At 41.4% G+C, this 18,751-nt stretch overlaps 1 protein-coding gene across 4 annotated transcripts in view; it reads right to left on the reverse strand.

The window, feature by feature from the left end:
- The window catches only part of thada (THADA armadillo repeat containing), a 93,852-nt gene that overhangs the window by 62,828 nt on the left and 12,273 nt on the right, over positions 1-18,751 (reverse strand). For all 4 annotated transcript variants that reach the window (XM_057341487.1, XM_057341488.1, XM_057341486.1 and 1 more), the window contains 4 exons: positions 14,163-14,272; positions 10,442-10,574; positions 6,500-6,622; positions 6,267-6,389 (listed from right to left, as the gene is read on the reverse strand). In XM_057341487.1, coding sequence (XP_057197470.1) covers positions 6,267-6,389; positions 6,500-6,622; positions 10,442-10,574; positions 14,163-14,272 — 489 coding nt within the window. The remainder of the gene's footprint in view (positions 1-6,266; positions 6,390-6,499; positions 6,623-10,441; positions 10,575-14,162; positions 14,273-18,751) is intronic.

The raw sequence follows: 18,751 nt of genomic DNA on the forward strand, positions 1-18,751 counted from the left end.
ATGTGCATCGACCCGAGGGGGACCACCCCCACCGAGGATGCCATGTATCCCAGGAGCCTCTGAAAAAGTTTCAGGGGGACCGCTGACTGCCTGAAAGCTTCAGGCAGTTCAACACTGACTGAGCGCACTCTGAAGTCAGTCGTGCTGCTTCATGGGGACAGAGTCGAGTTCCATACCGAGAAAGAGGATGCTCTGCACCGGTGAGAGCTTGCTCTTTTCTCAGTTGACCTGTAGCCCCAACCGATCTAGGTGCCGGAGCACCAGGTCCCTGTGTGTACACAACAGATCTCGAGAGTGCCAAGATGAGCCAGTCATCAAGATAGTTTAGTACCCGCACACCTCCTTCCCTGAGGGGAAGGAGGGCGGCTTCCACAATCTTAGTAAAGACCCATGGAGACAGGGACAGACCGAAGGGGAGGATCCTGTACTGATGTGCCCGTCCCTCGAACGCGAACCGTAGGAACGGCCGAAGTCGAGGGAGGATAGAGACATGAAGTACGCGTCCTTCAGGTCGATTGCCATGAACCAGTCCTGACATCTGACGGACGCCAGGATGCGTTTCTGCGTGATCATCCTGAAAGGCAGCTATTGTGTAGGTGCCTATTCAGAACACACAGACCCAAGATAGGGCGCAGCCCCCTGCCTTTCTTGGGGACAATGAAGTACAGGCTGTAAAACCCGTTGTTGAACATCTCGGCTGGTGAGATGGGCTCGATCACTCCCTTCGCCAGAAGGGTGGCGCCTCGGCCCGAAGTACGGGAGCATCCTAGCCTCTGACTGAGGTATAACGGATGCCCTGAAACATGGTGAGCGTGTGGCAAACTGGATCGCGTAGCCGAGACGGATCGTCTTCCCTAGCCAGCCTGACAGTCTGGGAAGCCCAGGCTCTCAGAAATGTAACAGGGGGACTAAAGGTTCGATTTTTTTCATCGTACCCCTGGGGGGTGGTTCAATGGCTAGCAGTACGGATTCCTTGCTGGGGGAGGTCCCCCGGGGAGGAGATCGGCTCTGCTGCTTTTCCTGCCTGGCGACTGCGCAGCTCAATGCACTGTCTGACTGAGAGTGCTGAGGGCTGGTGTTTATACTCGACATTGCGCTTCGCTGTGACGCAACGTCGAGTTTGCCGTTCACCGTCATGCAGAGGGTGGGAGCGGCTGTGATAACCCAGAGAGAGAGGAAACTCTCTTTTTTGAGAGTAAGTGGGCGCTAGCCCCCCGGAGGGGGCCAGCAGATGGAGAGACGGGGCAGGATCTGTCCCTATCCGATCTCCCAGCGATGTGGCTGGGGTCGGGCCCAATGGTAGCCTCGATCCCCCTGAGGTCTTCCCATGAGGGCCGCTTCGCCGCGGCTGCTGATGGGGCGATGGTCTCCTCTTCGCTGTCTCCTCCAGGGGGGGGCCGCCTGAGTGGGGGCGCCAGAGCTGGAGGGCGTCGAAGAGGACCAGGGCTGCTGGGAAGCAGACGGTGCACGGGACTCGACGGCCGAGGCGAGGCTTTACTGTCGAGAACTGCGGCTCGACAGTAACACCAACCAGCCCCCCCCCCCCTTGCGAGACGGGTGCGTCGAGAAAGCGGACCTTCTCGGCGTTACTCATCTGCGCAAGGTTCGGCCAGAGGAGTTTCTCATGGACCACAAGTGTGGACATCGTCCGACCCAGGGCCCGCGTGGTCACCTTGGTCGCCCGTAGAGCGAGGTCGGTGGCGGCGCGGAGTTCCTGCATAAGCGCTGGGTCGGTCTTACCCTCGTGGAGCTCTCTCAACGCCCTGGCCTGGCAGGAGCCATAGCGTGGAGAGAGGAGGCAGCTTGGTCCGCCGCAATGTAAGCTCTCGACACCAGAGATGCCGAGACCCCACATGCTTTGGACGGGAGTCTAGGTCGAGACCCCCCCCCCCAGGTGGCCGCCGCCTACGGGCACGAGTGCACTGCGGCGGCATACTCCACCTGGGGGACATCGACGTATCCTCTAGCGGTCTCAACCTCGAGGGAAGAGAGGGTGACAGAACTTTGTTTGACGTGAAACGTGCCGGAAAGGGGGCATTCCAGGTCTTACTAAGTTCCTCATGCACTTCCGGTAAACACGGCACTGGGGGCGGGCGCGCTTGGAGCCGCGCTCAAACCTGAGGCTCCATGTAGCCAGCCGCGAGTGCCGGGAGAGGCAGTGCGGGCACTGCAACCCAACACTCAGGCGGCCCGGGAAAGCATGGCTGACATTTCGACATCCGCTTCTTCCTGGGCTCGACCCCCCGAGGGAGGGAACCCGAGGAATCGTCGGAGTCGGATGGCAGTACGTCCCCCCCCCGACACCCAAGGGAGAGTCACTGCAGGAAGGGACCGTCCGCTGTCCACGTCGTAGATTCCAGCAGAAAAATGATCACCAAAGATCGTAGAGAAGCTCATCAGATGCGTAGGCTCTGAAGGACAAAAGGTGAATGAATGAGCACGCCGGCTTCCCTCTTATACCCGGACATCCATGGCCTTTTCTAAATACTCAGAAGATGATAGGTTCTCAAGACAAACCCCATTCTGTCGGTTCGACACAACGTCAAGAGACCGACAGAAAGGGAACTGTAGGTTTTCTATGAATGACTGTTGTAAGGATTAATCTAACTGTGGTCTACTGGCCCGAAGTACAGTATGAGTGAAGAACAGCAGCAGAGAGTATAGAATGAGAACAGCAGCAGAGAGTATAGAATGAGAACAGCAGCAGAGAGTATAGAATGAGTGAGAAGGAAAAAATGACTCCAAAAGAATGAACTGATAAGAAAATGAGGTGAGGAGAGATATATATGGAAAGACAGACAGGTATGAGGGAGAAGGGCACAGGAATGTGACCTACATGTCGCCATGGTGACCTGCTGGCGTCGTGTCACCCATGTGGAGGTGATCAAAGTGAGCGAACCGGGGCAGCAGGCCAGGACCACCGCACAGCTGTGTGTGTCAATGCACGTACGACTCCTGTGCCGCTGTGCTCTCATTCACTTTAATTATTAACCTGTCAGGGCCGCGGCAGCAGTTACGGCCTCACAGTCTGCTTGGTTACGCGTGGAACGGTGAACAAATGAGCGTGAGAACAAGAGGAGAGGCGAGCAATGTGGAGTGAGTCGTCTTTAGGCCTCTACAAAGATCAATAAAACCATTAATGTTACTTTATGTAACGTGTAATACATACAGGTACCATGAACACTTAAACGTACTTAGAAATTATGTTTTATAATAAATGCTCAAACTAAATGTCCTCTGCGAACAAATGATGCCAGAGCTGTTCCCAGAACTAGCTTCACATTTTTGAGCAGGGTTGCCAGGTCCCACAGAATTGGACTACTTTTAAACTGCTGCGGGTTGTTTTTTTATTTTATGAGTTAAAGGTGGAAGGATTTTGTTCATCGGTCACTTTGGAGGTAAGATGAAGTTATTTCTTATAACAGACTGTGTTTATGATAATGTCTATAAAGTGATAGTAGAGTAAATTGTGAGTAATGCATAACACGGTCGGTAAAATACCTATTTTAGGTACCTATAGAGTAGGCATATTTTGAGTTTTGGTATTAGGACTGGAGTTGTTGGGATCGTTTTGTTGGCTATTGGACTAGTTTTGTCACACAGATCTGGCAACCATTTTTATAAACCGGGCTGTATATTTATATTATTGAACACTAAGTGCATAGTGTGGTTAAGTGTTCATATACTTTTTTGGGGTCACTATACTTTAGATTATGTCTCTTTAAAGAACCGATTAACCAGGGTGCAACATGTCTGAAAATGTAAATGTACATAATGACATTAGTTTTAAAGGGGTCATATGGCACGAATACGTGTTTTTCTGTGTCTTTGGTGCGTTATAAGTTGCCCATGCATGTACTAGACACGTAAAATTGCAAAAATGAAAGTGTGGGAACAAAAGATGCATTCTATCTAAAAGCGAATGCTCACCCAGACCTGCCTGAAACGCCTCGTGTAACCACACCCCCACAAATCTACGTCAGTTGGTGGTATGATTTGACTAAGACCACCCAAATGTATACGCAAGTAAAGTGGGCGTACCTGTCAGTACAATTGCTTTGGAACATCAGGTGTGGAAAATACAGCGTTTTTGAACCTTAAATCGTGTATAAACATTGCATTACATCTTAAACAAACCATAGTATTTGTTTTAGCAGTGTCATATGACCCCTTTAAACGTCCATTGTGTAGTTTTTTGGAGGCTCTATTGACAGAAATGTAATATAATATGCATAACTATGTGTTCAGAGGTGTATAAAGACCTTACATAATGAAGCGTTATGTTCTTATTATCTTAGAATGAGCTGTTTCTATCTACATACACCGCGGGTCCCCTTACATGGAATTCACCATGTTGTTTCTACAGTAGTCCTAAATGGACAAACTGCTCCACAGAGCGTTTTGTAAATACATTACCTCCTTCGGCAAAGAACTGAAAACGTGATGACATCTTAGTTCTGTGTCAGCCACCGTAGTGCTTCGAAAGGGAGGGGTGGAGTGAGCCGTTGTTTGCAATTTAAAACCTCACCACTAGATGCCGCTAAAATCTCCACATTGCTCCTTAAAGACTGTATCAGCTAACTTTCAAATCAAAATACTTTCTGACTTCTGATATGCTTGTATCTTTCTAAAATTGTGAAATTAAAATAAAAAGTACCATAAGGGTTAGTGATAGTGACCTAGTCAACATGTATATCGGCCGATGATTGTTTTTTATTATTGGAATCGGCCAATAAATCTTTACACTCCTAAAAACACTCCAGGGTCCTAAAAAGCTGGGTTATGTGAGGTGGAGGAGATACAAATATTGTATGTTTCAGAACATGATCATAGATTTTGTTATGCATTATCCGCCATGTTGAATGTCCATGAATTTTTCTAATATTATGTTTGACATGACATTTTTCATGTGTTTAAGTCTGTTTTGATGCTAAGCCACATACTGCTAACCAGTGGCGTTGCGAGGGGTGGGATTGGGGCCTTAAGACCCCATGTTTTGCCAAAAGCCCCTCATCTTCTTGAGGATTTAAAACACTTCATTTCACAAACAAGAAGAGTATAATATTGTGGCTTTTAAATATGTTTTCGTGACGCAAGTCGTGGGACATGAGTGTAATTTTACACGTTCGTTTCATTAAACGCATCTTGTTGTGCCGCGCTGTTAAACAGCACCTGATCCTGTCAGCAGGTGGCACTGTTTCAACAAACGTCATTTATTCACTTAAAGAGTATACAGTATAACATGAGATCATGAAAATAACATTTCATGCAGTGTGTAATGTTGCCGTGTTTGAAAGTAAGCAGTCTGCCAAGTTGTACAACTAAGGTTGTTTAACTGGCTCTATAGTTGGTAATGAACCATCTTATATAAGCAGATGATGTGCAGATGATATTTTCTAAATATAGATGCATTAAATATGAGGTACATAATGTAAAATACACTGATAAAAACTTGTAGCCATGAAATGTAGGACAAAATTTGTCTATAAGGATCGACATATATGTTGTATGTTATATACTCAATAGATTTACAGTGTACTGGACTTTTCCAGGTTAAAAAAACTAAGCCTACATACTACAAGCTACAAGCAAAATAACCTGCCAGTGGGTTAAGAAGAACTTGTATCGGGTTCTTAAGAAAAAAGTCAAACTATACACAAGTTTATTTTTTACCCCATTGGCAGATTTTTTTGCTTGTTTGAAACTTGAAATTGTTATATTTTCTTTCATAAAGCAAGACGAAACATCTCAGATAATTTTCATTTGTCAAGTTAATCTTGATTTAATAAGTTGTAGATATTTGTACTAGAAAATCAGACCTAAAATGCTTAGTGAGTAACACATTGCAGTGTAATGACTGTTAGAGAATCTTGCTCAAAGCGGAGCAGTGTAGGCCTAAGTGATGTTTTGTGTGCAAGAGTTTACTTTGCAGGCATCATTAAGAAGTCTGATATGCCCACTATCCCTTCTAACTCTAGCAACGCCCCTACTGCTAACCAACACAATAAATGTTTATTAGATCATTTTCTGTATTTCTCTCATTTGCTGTAACTACACTGGTGTTATATCAGCTTCTTTGGTTGCTCAATATCTGCATCAGCCATTAAAAAACCCTTATTGGTCGACCATTATTAATGGTAGCAATGGTATTCCCACATCATGGAGTTTACCTGGTCCAACAACACAGGAACTTTTTTGCAAGTAAATGCCAGAAAAGAAACTAAGCTTGTCAACATGGTTGATTATATGACCAGGAAGATACTCACAGCCCACACAGGTGAGGTGAAGCCCAGAACAGCGGCCTGCATGCCTTCTGCCACGAACGGCACAATGTTCTCTCCCAGACGCGTATCTCGAAACAGAGCCCTCAGGATGTTCAGAGCGTGGACCTGTATGTGCATGCAAACACACGTAATGACAATAAACAAACGTCAGATCTAAATCCAGAAATGTTTAACAATCTAAGCAGAATTTCCTCTCTGTGTTTATGTTTCTCCACCTGTGGCACAGTACTGATGTCAGTAGATCCATCATCCGAGGGCATGGCCAATGCTGTCAGACATCTCATGGTCATCTTCAGCAGACTACAGCTGGAAGACTTTGGCTCAGAGGACAGCAGGGCCTTCGCACAAGACATTAGAAGGCTATTACAATAGTGCACTTATAGTAGAAATCAAGTGTTTTAAAGACAAAGCACAAACATCAACGTTCGAGTGTCTAAGACAGCTGAAGTCAATATTACACCCTGAATACTCCAGTGACAGTGAATGACAGCAAGACATGCTGAAATAATGAGTGTAACACCATCGTTCCTCTGGAGTTTTTATTCCCAGCGCAGCAGAGCCACAGGGTGTGAACCCACCGGGCGGGCTCACCTTATCCGAAACATGCCGCAGGAATGTAAACTTGTGCCAGGTGTTGAGTTTATCTATCCTCTGCATGTCTTACGCTCCTCCAAATCCCTCTCCTTGTGTCATGATTCAGATCTCAAAGCCCATTTTCCCTGACTTCAGTATTGAGCTATTCTGACCTCTCACTAGAAAAAATGCTCAGACTCAATTACTGATCCGCAGATGTTCATTTCAAACTGATTCATTTAAAAAAATTCCCTCAGGACATTTCTCACGGTTACATATTTGTGTACATACGTATGTTTTGGAGGTATTTTACTGTAATTTCGCCCACAAAGTACCTCTGAAGCGTTAAGAGTCCACAATATTTTTGTCTTCATTAGGGCACATCCGAAAGCCAGAGGGCGCTCTCGCGTAGAAACACCAATGATGGGACACAGAAGAAGTACGATTTACATTCGCTGCGTCCGAAATCGCATACTGTGACAGTACGTACTGAATTTGAATAAGTACCTACCTATCGACCGTTAAAACAGAACGTTCTATATAGTATGAGAGGGAGTAGTATAAATACATTTCGGACATACTGCATCTGCCATGTTTTATGGTCATGTGACCCGTATGCTCTTTGACCTATGATGTATTAATAACAACCTATACGTGAGCGTTGATAAAAACATAATTTAATCACGAGAAATTCATTTATTGGCACTTACATTAAAAACAGACGTCTGCCTTAAAGTTTTCCGCTATATATAGTATATTTGATTTACTTTTGAAATTTGACCATTGCTCAGCTCCCGTGGCATCATGGGATAGATAAGTGTCCATCCGATCCACACTCACGAATCTCGGCGGAAGTAGTAGACCATCCGGGTATTTCTCGCCTACTGTTTTTTGCATACTGAGGTTTCGGACATACTATTCATGACTTCTATATAGTGTGGAAATAGGCGATTTCGGACGCAGAGACACATTCCCAATTTGCATACTATCCTTCCTAAATGGTATTCAAAAATAGAATTAGTATGTCCCAAATCGTAGTACATTGAAAAGAGTATTCAAAATATTACCGGACTACATTTCCGGTAGAAATTCGAGGTGCAGAATGATGCACACTCTAACGCTAACATTTCCAGAGTTTAGTGACGCTCCACTGCATTAATAAAATTAGATAACTGATACGTCACTAAATTAATAAATATAACTATAGAGTTAACATTACATATGAAACAATGAATGAATAAATACTTATATGGAAAGAAGATCTGTATTTTGATGTGTGTGACAGTCAATGGCCACAATGTTGTCTAGGCAACAACGGCCACTTCTGTTTCCTGTTAGTATGTCCCAGTGTGTGCATATTGTTTTGCCATTAAAATGTATATACTTTTCCATAACAAAACCAGTACATACTTTTAGTGCATAGTATAAGTGGGCGAATTGGGACGCAGCTAAAGGCTGTGTCTGAAATCGCACCCTATACCCTCATTCACTATTCCCTACATTAGTTCACTAATGAAGTCCACTTTAAGGAGCGGGTGAAAATGAGTGAGTTAATTTGGAGATTCAAGCCTCACGATAGATGGCTAGCAGCTAGCGGTGAGTGTATATGGGTTGCATCATGGGATTAAATGAGTGCACTCAATAATGTCCTCTATGAATTCGGACACCACTAAAAATGGATGTCCCCTCAAATAGTGCACTATATTAGAGTATAGGGGGCTATTTCGGACATAGCCATAGTTCCAGGAAATGCCAACGGTCATATTCTATCGCTGTTCTTCAAACCTTTTCAGGTATTTTCATGATAATAAAGTATATTTATAATGATTATGTTTGATGAGTGTTGCTTTTTCAAATGCACCTTAACGTGTTGCATTTGATTATTTTAGATTGAGCAGTACTTCCTACTGATCAAAGAGCCGTAGTTCACGTTAGAGCTGTGCATAAAACACAGAATCGAAGCCTTTGGGATTTCAGAATCGCCTTAGACAGGTATAATTAGTGTGAATCGCAATATACAGTATATATCGTCCCAGCCCTAGTCTTCATTATGTTGTTGTAAATATATTGGACAAACGATTTTTATATTGGACATAGTTTGTAAATATGGACATCACATTACCTCATTTTCTCTTAACACGTTTCAAACCTGTATGACTTTCTTCCTTATAGCACAAAAGATATTTTGAAGAATGTTGGTAACCAAACAACACAGGTCCCCATTGACTTCCATTGTATTGACATTTCTCAAAATATCTTCTTGTGCGAAAGAGTCATATACAGGTTTTAAACAACATGAGGGTGAATAAATGATGACAGAATTTTCATATTTGGCTGATCTATCCCTTTAATATTACTTTTCATCCTGCTAGTCTTTTGTACTCAATTCTGTAAAGACTAGGGATGGGTAACGAGAACCGGTACTTTTTTGGACCGGTACATAATTGGGTCAATACCAGAGTATCGATAAGCTTCATGACAAACGATACTGTTATCGATACTTGCGGTGTTTTATCTCTGTGTATTCGTGTGTTAAATGGCGAATTAGAGGAAGTTTGCTCGACGTATGTGTGATATCTAGGGCCATATGATTTCGGCGATGTATTTGTAATCTGCTTGTTTTGCGCGTTTATGAGTGAAAGAGTGGCATGGTTGCGCTTGTGGAGCTTTCAGCGTCCGCGTTTCACAACGAGGAAGCTTCCGTCAAACACCCCTTTGCGGCAACCCGTCAAAATAAAAGTCCTTTATTTGCGAACAAGTTATAAGATTGTTTTTAATAATTCGGCCACGGAGTATATTTACTTACTTTAGTAAATTGAAGTAAATGTGCTAGTAAAATTATAAAAAATAGTACATATAATTAAAAAAATATTACTTGCTTAGAAAATAGTACTTAAATTTATGTAGACCTAAAACCAGAAAGGAAAAAATAAATACGGTCTACTCGCCAAATAACCATAGTGATGTAAAGTAAATATGTTGAATTACATTATGATGTGCTCCTATGCACATGCTATGTGCCGTAAGTGGTATGCTAAGGAACACACACACGTTTTGTTATGTGGCAGAAGCATTTGTAAACTGCAGTTCTAAAGCTCAGCTGTAATAAAGAAACTTAAAATGTTTAACATCTTTTCACATCATGTGTTTTTGCATCAAATTATAGAGTGTAGTATCGATAACAGTATTGATAAGTACCGGTATCGATAAGCAGTATCGGTGTCGGTATTGATAAAATCTTAACGATACCCATCCCTAGTAAAGACACCCCCTTCCAGGAAGTGACATCATTCATAGTAGAGAAACTGCACTGTAGTTGAATCTCTGATGTTATAAGGGTCCATGACCAAAACTATCCCCTAACAGAGTCACTAGAGAAAATCAAGTATTTTTTAATCTGGTCGTGTGATTTTAACATCTCATGAAGAATAAAACAACCTCTTCCAGGCCACTCATATGACTGAAGATTTTCATACACATGTAAATCACTTTTTATCTCATTTATTTCCTTAGTTGTAAACTTTAATCCGAAAACCCCACTTCAATGGTCTGTGTTGTACAGAGAGGAGGTCAAGCGGACCGACCTGAATGTAGAAAGGTATTCCTGCACTGCGGCGGGTGGCACAGAGTTTAGAGGAGGGGTCACTGGATTTCACCTCCTCGAGGACCTCCTTCAGCCAGTGTGCTGGGAGCTGCTGGAGCGTCGCACTCCCACTCCTAACACACAAACACAACACAATAACACACACACACAGATTAACAGGGCACAGATTACACGCAAACTCCTTATTGTGGACTGAAGAACGAGAAGGGCTGTGGGCATCCAAGTTCAAGCGGTTCCCAGCAGCTCTTACCGTCGCCTTTAGTTAACATCTTCTCTAATGCAATGCTTTTCTGTGATTTTCCAAAGTTTCACTGTTTGTAAAGCAGGTTGAAAACCATATCACATCCAAATGCGATCCCAAAGCAAAGCGCTGACTATGAAATTCAATTTCTTTTCAGTTTAAACAGTCAAATGGGGAAAATGTCAGACTACGGCCAAGTTATACTAGAGCGGAACAGTCTTGAAGATAAACATCATTTTTTTATAAACAGCCTTTGTGGAGACTGACTATTGTTGATCCTAAGAACTTAATCCAGTGTGGGACTGTAAGCCACTTTCAGACACAACGGTTACACCTCGGGTTCAGACTCTCAGATGTGGAAGTGATTGAATGCTATGAGCAACGGATTTATCTTCAGCTTATTCACATGGCTGGGATGTGAAGAAATGGACAAAAGCAAGCAGTACTAGTGCACACTGTTGAAAATACAAGCTTTTTTAACACACAATGTGCACTCGTTTATTTCGTTTTTCATTTTGTCATTCACCAGACAAAAAGTGGCCTCAAAACGTTTTTGAGGTATCATTCCAATCTCAGCACAAATATGCAGGACGTACACCGTGCCAAAGTTTAATACTTCAGATTAGGGGTTTGCTCGAATTCCTAACCCAAAGTATGAGTAATAATAATAGTGAAGCTTGCCTTAGCAAGCACCATTAATTATACTGAAAAGCTTGGTCGCATACGCACGCAAACACATCGCAGAAGCTGCGCAAGCGTGTACGGGACGCCCGCTTTGAAAGCGCAGAAGAATGCGAGGCTCTGGTTATGAAAAGTACCATTATAGCAAGAGCGCTGGACCGAACAGACCAGATCAAACAATCTGAACCATGCAGCGAGCACCCATGCACGCACACACACATGCCTTCCTCGGTCGCAAACACGAGGGGAAACCTTCAAAAGGCAGCAGCCGAACGCCAGACAATCAACACCTCGTAATGGGTCTCGTGGTTGACGGTGGGGCTGCATAATCACACAGTAAGACTTTTACTCCAGACAGAACCAGAAGCACATCTGAGTCTCTGTGTAGAAACAACTGCTAAAGCTGGCCTGTATGCCACAAACATACACAACAATGACTGAGAGACTATATATTCATGAACAGGAATCAGCAGGTTGATCACATACTAACAATTATATCATGGGGCGATAATTATGAAATGATTGTGTTTTTGTCACTTTTTCAGAATGTCTCAGGCGACTTACATTACTGACTGATAGCAAAAAATAAAATCAACATACGCTTTAGGCACGTCAGTTACGATAATAGCTGCGGTATGGTATCAATCAAACTTGGTTCCGGGGGGGCACAGATTTTGTGGCATTTTATGAAATATAGGAATTTATCATACATTATCATACATGCAATCAAACATCAGAAAAATAAGACCATCAACCAAAAGTACTGATGTTCCAGCATTGTAAAAAATGAATATATTTTTGGTTCAATTCAAATTTTAAGTTCAAGATTATAAGTACTTATTTGGGGGGGCCACAAAGTGATGCCCCCTTTGTGTAGGGTGCCTTACAAATAAAATGTTTGAGAACCACTGGCTTAAAGTGTGTAAAAAATCTATTTAAACAATATTAAAATATAAAAAAAATGACATAACATGCAACAACATGTTTTATATACTTTCTAGGAAAAATGTATTACACATCTGAAAGTTGAACAGCCATGTTTTACAGCTGCGTTACATCATTTTTACATTTTAAGGTTTATTTTCGTTTAATTTAAATGTTTTTCATTTTTAGCAATTTTATATATTATTATTTTACTACTATGTTTTATTTTTATTTCAGTTTTAGTTACATTTTAACTTACTGACAATTAATCATTTTAGGGCTCCACTTTTCTTATTTCCACAGGCAACATTCCTCGTTTTTGTTAAGATAAAGTTTTTTCAAACATTTAGGCCTATATTTGTATTATGTTAGTTAACAGAAATGTTTTAATTGTTTTAGTTTACATTATTAACCCTAGTTCTGAACTGTAGATAGGAGCGTATCAGATTTTCACCACACGGGTATTGTGGCCAAAATAATTCTCAATACTGATATTACCTCAAAATCTGTTGAAGAAATAAACAATGCTCTCAGTCAAAATCATCTTTCAATGTTTTGTGTTTTCTCTTTTTGGTCACTGAATCACACACTTCAATTACAAATGTAGGGAGGGAGACAATTGACTATTGTGGCTTTTAAGGCAAAATGTTAAACGCGAAAACCCCACATTCCATATGATGAAGTGTCAACCAGATACTGCAGCTGAATTATTTGCATATTATCATATGTGTACGAGTATTAATACAATATTAAAGTGATAATTCTAAATAGAAAATTCTGTCATCATTTACTCACCCTCGGGTTGTTCCAAACCTGTAAAAATGTATTTGTTCTGTTGAACACACAGGAAGATATTTGTTAGAATGTCAGTAAACAAACAGATCTCATCCCCCATTTACTGCCATAGTAGGGAAAATAAATATACAGGTAATCTGAGAGCGAGTAAATGATGACAGAATTTTCATTTTTGGGTGAACTATCCCCTTTAATATCAATATCAAACAATTACTGACAATAACGGTATATTGTGACACACCCAACCGGACGGTATTTAGCATTCATACAGGACTGTATTGTGCTGCTGGCCTTTTCACTTGTGCTAAACGCGAAAGCAAAGCTGTGTGCGTGTGCATCCGCGCCTTCACCTTGAGGAATAATCATGGCTTTATGTTTTTTCACTTGCCTCAGCTCAGATGAACACATCGCATGCGTTTCATGTAAACGAAGAAAACGAGGCCGTGACGGCCGAATGCGAACTACGATTGTGAAACAAAACAGAATGCTGGACTGAAGTCAGACAGTTCAAGACGCTCTCACAGCAGTGGCTGAACGGATCTAATGTCCCAGTCATGTCACGCTCGTGGCAGCGAGCCAGTCGCTTTCCTCAACCTCTGTGCTGAGACCACATTCCAGAGATCATTAAATCTCAGATTTCCAGATGTTAACAGTTTTCAAACTTCCTGATTATTTGAATCTTGTCCTTCAGGAGCAGGTCTGGTCTTCGGCCCAGCAGCTGACAGAGACCAGAGATTTGGGAGGAGGTTGGACTGATTAAAGTATGAAATGAGATTGCCAAGCACAACATCAGGGGCTGTGGTGAAGCAGTTCTTACGACTCCCTGATCTACAAAGACAAACACTTGTTCTGACTGAGGTCTTTGGGGTCAACAGCCTGGATTGGAGTGGGAAAATGTGACTGAGTGGGATATCTGGCTACTCTGACAACGGAAGATGCCGCATGTAGGTTTAAACCAATAGTTATGTCCAACCGACAAAGCTAAAAGACATTCAAATTGGGATAATGATGGTTACCGTGTTTGGTTTGGTTTGGTTCAGGTGGTCATGCAGATGCTCACCTGCAAAGCATCTCGGTGAGACGAACAAAGCCCACGTAAGCAAGCTCGAAGGCCCCCCTGTGACGAGACTGCAGAAGCTGCTCCCGAAAATACATCCCCACAGCCTCCACCTGACAGAGAAAGACAGATGTCTATATACTGTATATATATATACACACACACACACACACACACACACACACACACACATACTGTATATGTGTGTGTCCGGCCTTGTTTTTATATCCCGGTGGGGACCTAAACCTGAATGCACACCAACACCACATGGGGACTCGTGTCACCGTGGGGACCAAAATTGAGGTCCCCATGGGCAAAAAAGCTTATAAATCGAACATAACTATTTTTTTTATCTAAAATCGCAAAAGGTTTTCTATGATCTTTAGGTTTAAGGGAAAAAATATACAGTTTGTACAGTATAAAAATAATTATGGACTGTCCCCACGGAGATAATAAACCAGACGTGTGTGTGTATACATACATACATGTATGCACATAAATATGTATATATATATATATATTGAAGAGTTTGGTTGCAAAATGAGATCACTCCCGTTTTTAAAATTGTACAAAATTCATGTTTTTTATTATGTTATCATGTTTTTATTGTGTTTTATTATGTTAGTTAGCTGTATTTTTTTAGTTATTATGGCTTACATCAAAACAAACCAACTGCAACAGTTATCTCATTTTGGAACCAAACTCTTCAATATATACAGTATATATATATACATGTATACAGTATATATAATAAAGTGACCATACATTTTGAACTGTAGTGTATATTTATGTTATAATCCTAAACATCTATGCTTAAATGTTTAAAATAAGTTTGTAGATGAAAATTGTGCCACTGTATTCATTTATTCCCAATTCTGAATGGTTCACATCCCTGCTAATAAAATAAAACAAGTCTCAGGCCAGCCCTTGCTGTCAAACTAAGCTCTGCCTACAGGTGGGCAGCGGTCAAGATCCATATGGCAGCAGAGCGGCTATTTTAAGTCATACTCCAAACAACCATTTAAACGCTTTTGCAGGATTTTTTTAGCCGGTCGCTTCCTGTTTGCAACGGCACCCACACCCCCAGCAACCACTAGCAAACTAAGTTTGTGCTCCACGTGCACAGAGAAATTTCCCAATGCGGCCGGCTAATTACACATCAGGATCAGTGACCCAAATAGCAGCTTTCACTGCGCGTCTGGCATTAAGAGACTTAGGGGTTAACAAGAGTCTAATGCTGTTGTTTGCTAGTTGTTTTGATGGCAATTCTGCTTAAATAGAGACTGAAAGTGAAAAAATGCAAACAAACATTGCAAATACTGCAATCCGCAGACCACGATGTGAAGTGACCTAAACAGCAGGTCAAAAGACACTTTGGACAAACATATGGTATGCATGTAACGGAAATAATATAGGAGTGGCTCACAGACGTTTATTTGAAGGATAAGGTTCATTGTGTGGCTGGAAGTTAGTGGATTAAGCTTGAAAAACACCCTTAGGTCATCCTTAGTCAATATCAACACAAATACATCAATATTTGATTAAATTTATTTACTAATATTCACACACACACACTTTTCTACTTTTTACACTGTCCAAGTCTAATGACAAACGGTACTCTTTAGTCACTTTGAAGCTAAGAGATGGTGAAAAAAAAAGAAGATTAAATTAAAATATGTTTTATTTTATTTTATTATAAAATATAAAATAAAAAACAAATATAAATAACTTTTGTTTTAATTTTAAAAATAAAATGATTTTATTATTAATAAAATATTTTTTATTATATACTATAATGTATTATAATAATATATAATGAATGTTTTATTATGATATCATATAATTGTATTACTTATTATTATTATATATTAATGGTAACATTGATATAATATTACTGGTGTCATTGATATTCTATTTTTAGTAGTAGTAATGCTGAGTAATTTGACTTTCTTTATTCCGCACACGTCACAAAAGAAGATATTATGAAGAATGTTGTTAACAGCTCCCCATTCACTTGCATTGGTTACAATAGAAGTGAATGGGGGGGCTGTGCTGTTCTGTTACCAACATTTTTCAAAACATCTTATTTTGTGTTCAGCGGAAGAAAGAAAGTCATACAGGTTTGAAATGACAAGAGGGTGAGTAAATGATGACAGAATTTTCATTTTGAAGGTGAACTACTCCTTAAACACAGACCCATCCATTAACACACATCCATCCAAACCATACATATAAGACCTGGAGGCAAGCTGAAGTATGAGGAGCTCACTCACTCAAATCAAACTGTCAAAGAGTTGGATTTAGAGCCACCAACATTAAAATGACCATTGCATCACTTCATGAGGTACCAAAATGATCCCAGAATCCCCTACTGCGAAAGCGTTTACCCATAATTCTTGCTTTTGAATCCAGTTCGGGTGATGAATCAAAGAACCATACCCCGTCTGACTAACTCTTTGCCGTTGCCATGGCGCTTCCACAGTGGGAAAACAAGTGCCGCGTTTCCATAGCAACAGAGGACATAACAGGAATCAGACCACACATTCGGGAAAAGGGACCATCACTGTCATAAACATGCATGCTGGGACTTAACCCTCCGCAGAAACGCGGTCTGGAAAAAGATGTAGTATGAGGCATAAATACAAACCGCAAACACAAGCCATGTGGACCCCGGCAGCATCATTAGATCATCCTTTACATAACAGGCCAATACGCCATGGTAACCGCACGGGTGACATCACTGCGTTCTTCCACAGCATCTGTTAAAACGCTGAGGTCATTCGGCAAGACAATAACAATCACACTGACACATAAACGTTGGCTGACCAATGCAAATTCCTGCTGGAAAACCTTCGCACAGATATCGAGTAACACCTCCAATGATTTACTTCATTCTTCTGTGAGATGTTGCAAGGTCTGCTCACTCCCTCGGATGTGGAAACGGCAGTGATCGATCACTGAGAGGGAACGTTCGATCAAGCTGTCTGCTATCAGACATCATTATATCAAATTGTTTAAAGGGACAGTTCACCCAAAAATGAAAATTCTGTTATGAATCACTCACTCTATAGTTGGTCCAAACTTGTATACATTTCTTTGTTTGGTTGAACACAGAGAAAGTTATTTGGTAGGGATGCACTGAAATGAAAATTCTTGGCCGACGCCGAACATGATGTGAAACACTTGGCCGAAGGCCGAATAATACCGAACACCGAACATGGTTTTTTTCATTTCTTCTATTTATTAAGCCATTTTTTTCACTATTGCACAAACTAAATAGTCAAAATGTGCTTTTCATAAGTTGTCTTGCTTTTCAATAAAATACAATACAACTTAATATAAAGTTGAGCAAAACAAAGTAAATTCAAACAAAAAATTGAGCCCTCTCCCTTCATGAATAGCCTATATTAACTAGGCCTATAACTGACTGCTAAAAGAATGTAATGTAAGTTACTCTGTACCCCTACAACAAAACACTTCATTAAAAACTGTCATTCCACATTAGGCCTATAAGCTAAAAACACGAATAAAAGAAAACTGTTGGGATTATTATAGGCTACATTGCAAAATGATTTGAGAAAAAAACCATCCAATGCAAGCAATTCTGACTGATGCTGACTGACAACCATATCAGTTCACGTCTCTCCTCCAAACTCCGCCCACAAAAGCTGACTGTTCTAGAAGGTGCACTCGTGGATGCACAGAACATACTTTGACAAGTTGTTTAGTACAGGGAACTGTGTGCACGCGACCACTGTATGATGTCAAAGGATGTCGCGAGCGGCGGGGCTACTGTCAGACAGCCCGCTTCCGTCTTAAGTAAAGTTACCGACCGGTAAAGACGCTTTCATTCGGAAATTTACTTCCGTGCGGCAAGTCCCGTGCTGTGTCTTTCTCTGACACTTTAAAATGCTCCACACACGCACACACTGCCAAAATGTTTGCGGCAGTAATAAAGCGCACGCATTTCTATCTCTCTCTCTCTCTCTCTGCACTGGTTGCTGCTTGATCGTATCACGAGTCATGTTCGGTAAAATTTATTCGGCCACTTCACAAATTCGGCCGAACACCGAACTAGCATTTTTTGCTATTTTCGGTGGCCGAACATTCGGTGCATCCCTATTATTTGGACGAATGCTTGTAACCAAACAGTTTTAGGACCCCATTGACTACCATAGTAGGAGAAAGGACAATGGTATTCAACAGTGCCCCAGAACTGTTTGCTGTCCTACATTCTTCAAAATATCTTCTTTTGTGTTCAACAGAACAAAAAAATCACAACAAAGAAATGTATACATATTTGGACCAACTCGAAGGTGAGTAAATGACATAATTTTTATTTTTGGGTGAACTGTCCCTTTAAACAATTTGATATAATGATGTCTTAAGCTAACTTTGTGTAACTTTGGCTGATTGCAGACAGCTTGATCGAACGTTCCAACGGCTTCGGAAAAACAGACATATTTATACTGTTTTTAAGGTGCTTTATCCTTTTTGGATTTCTCCATAGTGTTAAACAGTAGAACGTAGGGCTGGACAATAATTTAATAACAATAACTATCGCGATAGAATTAATTTCAATAACGATGATA

This window comes from Triplophysa rosa, linkage group LG9 (assembly GCF_024868665.1).
Source record: "Triplophysa rosa linkage group LG9, Trosa_1v2, whole genome shotgun sequence".
Taxonomy (NCBI): domain Eukaryota; kingdom Metazoa; phylum Chordata; class Actinopteri; order Cypriniformes; family Nemacheilidae; genus Triplophysa; species Triplophysa rosa.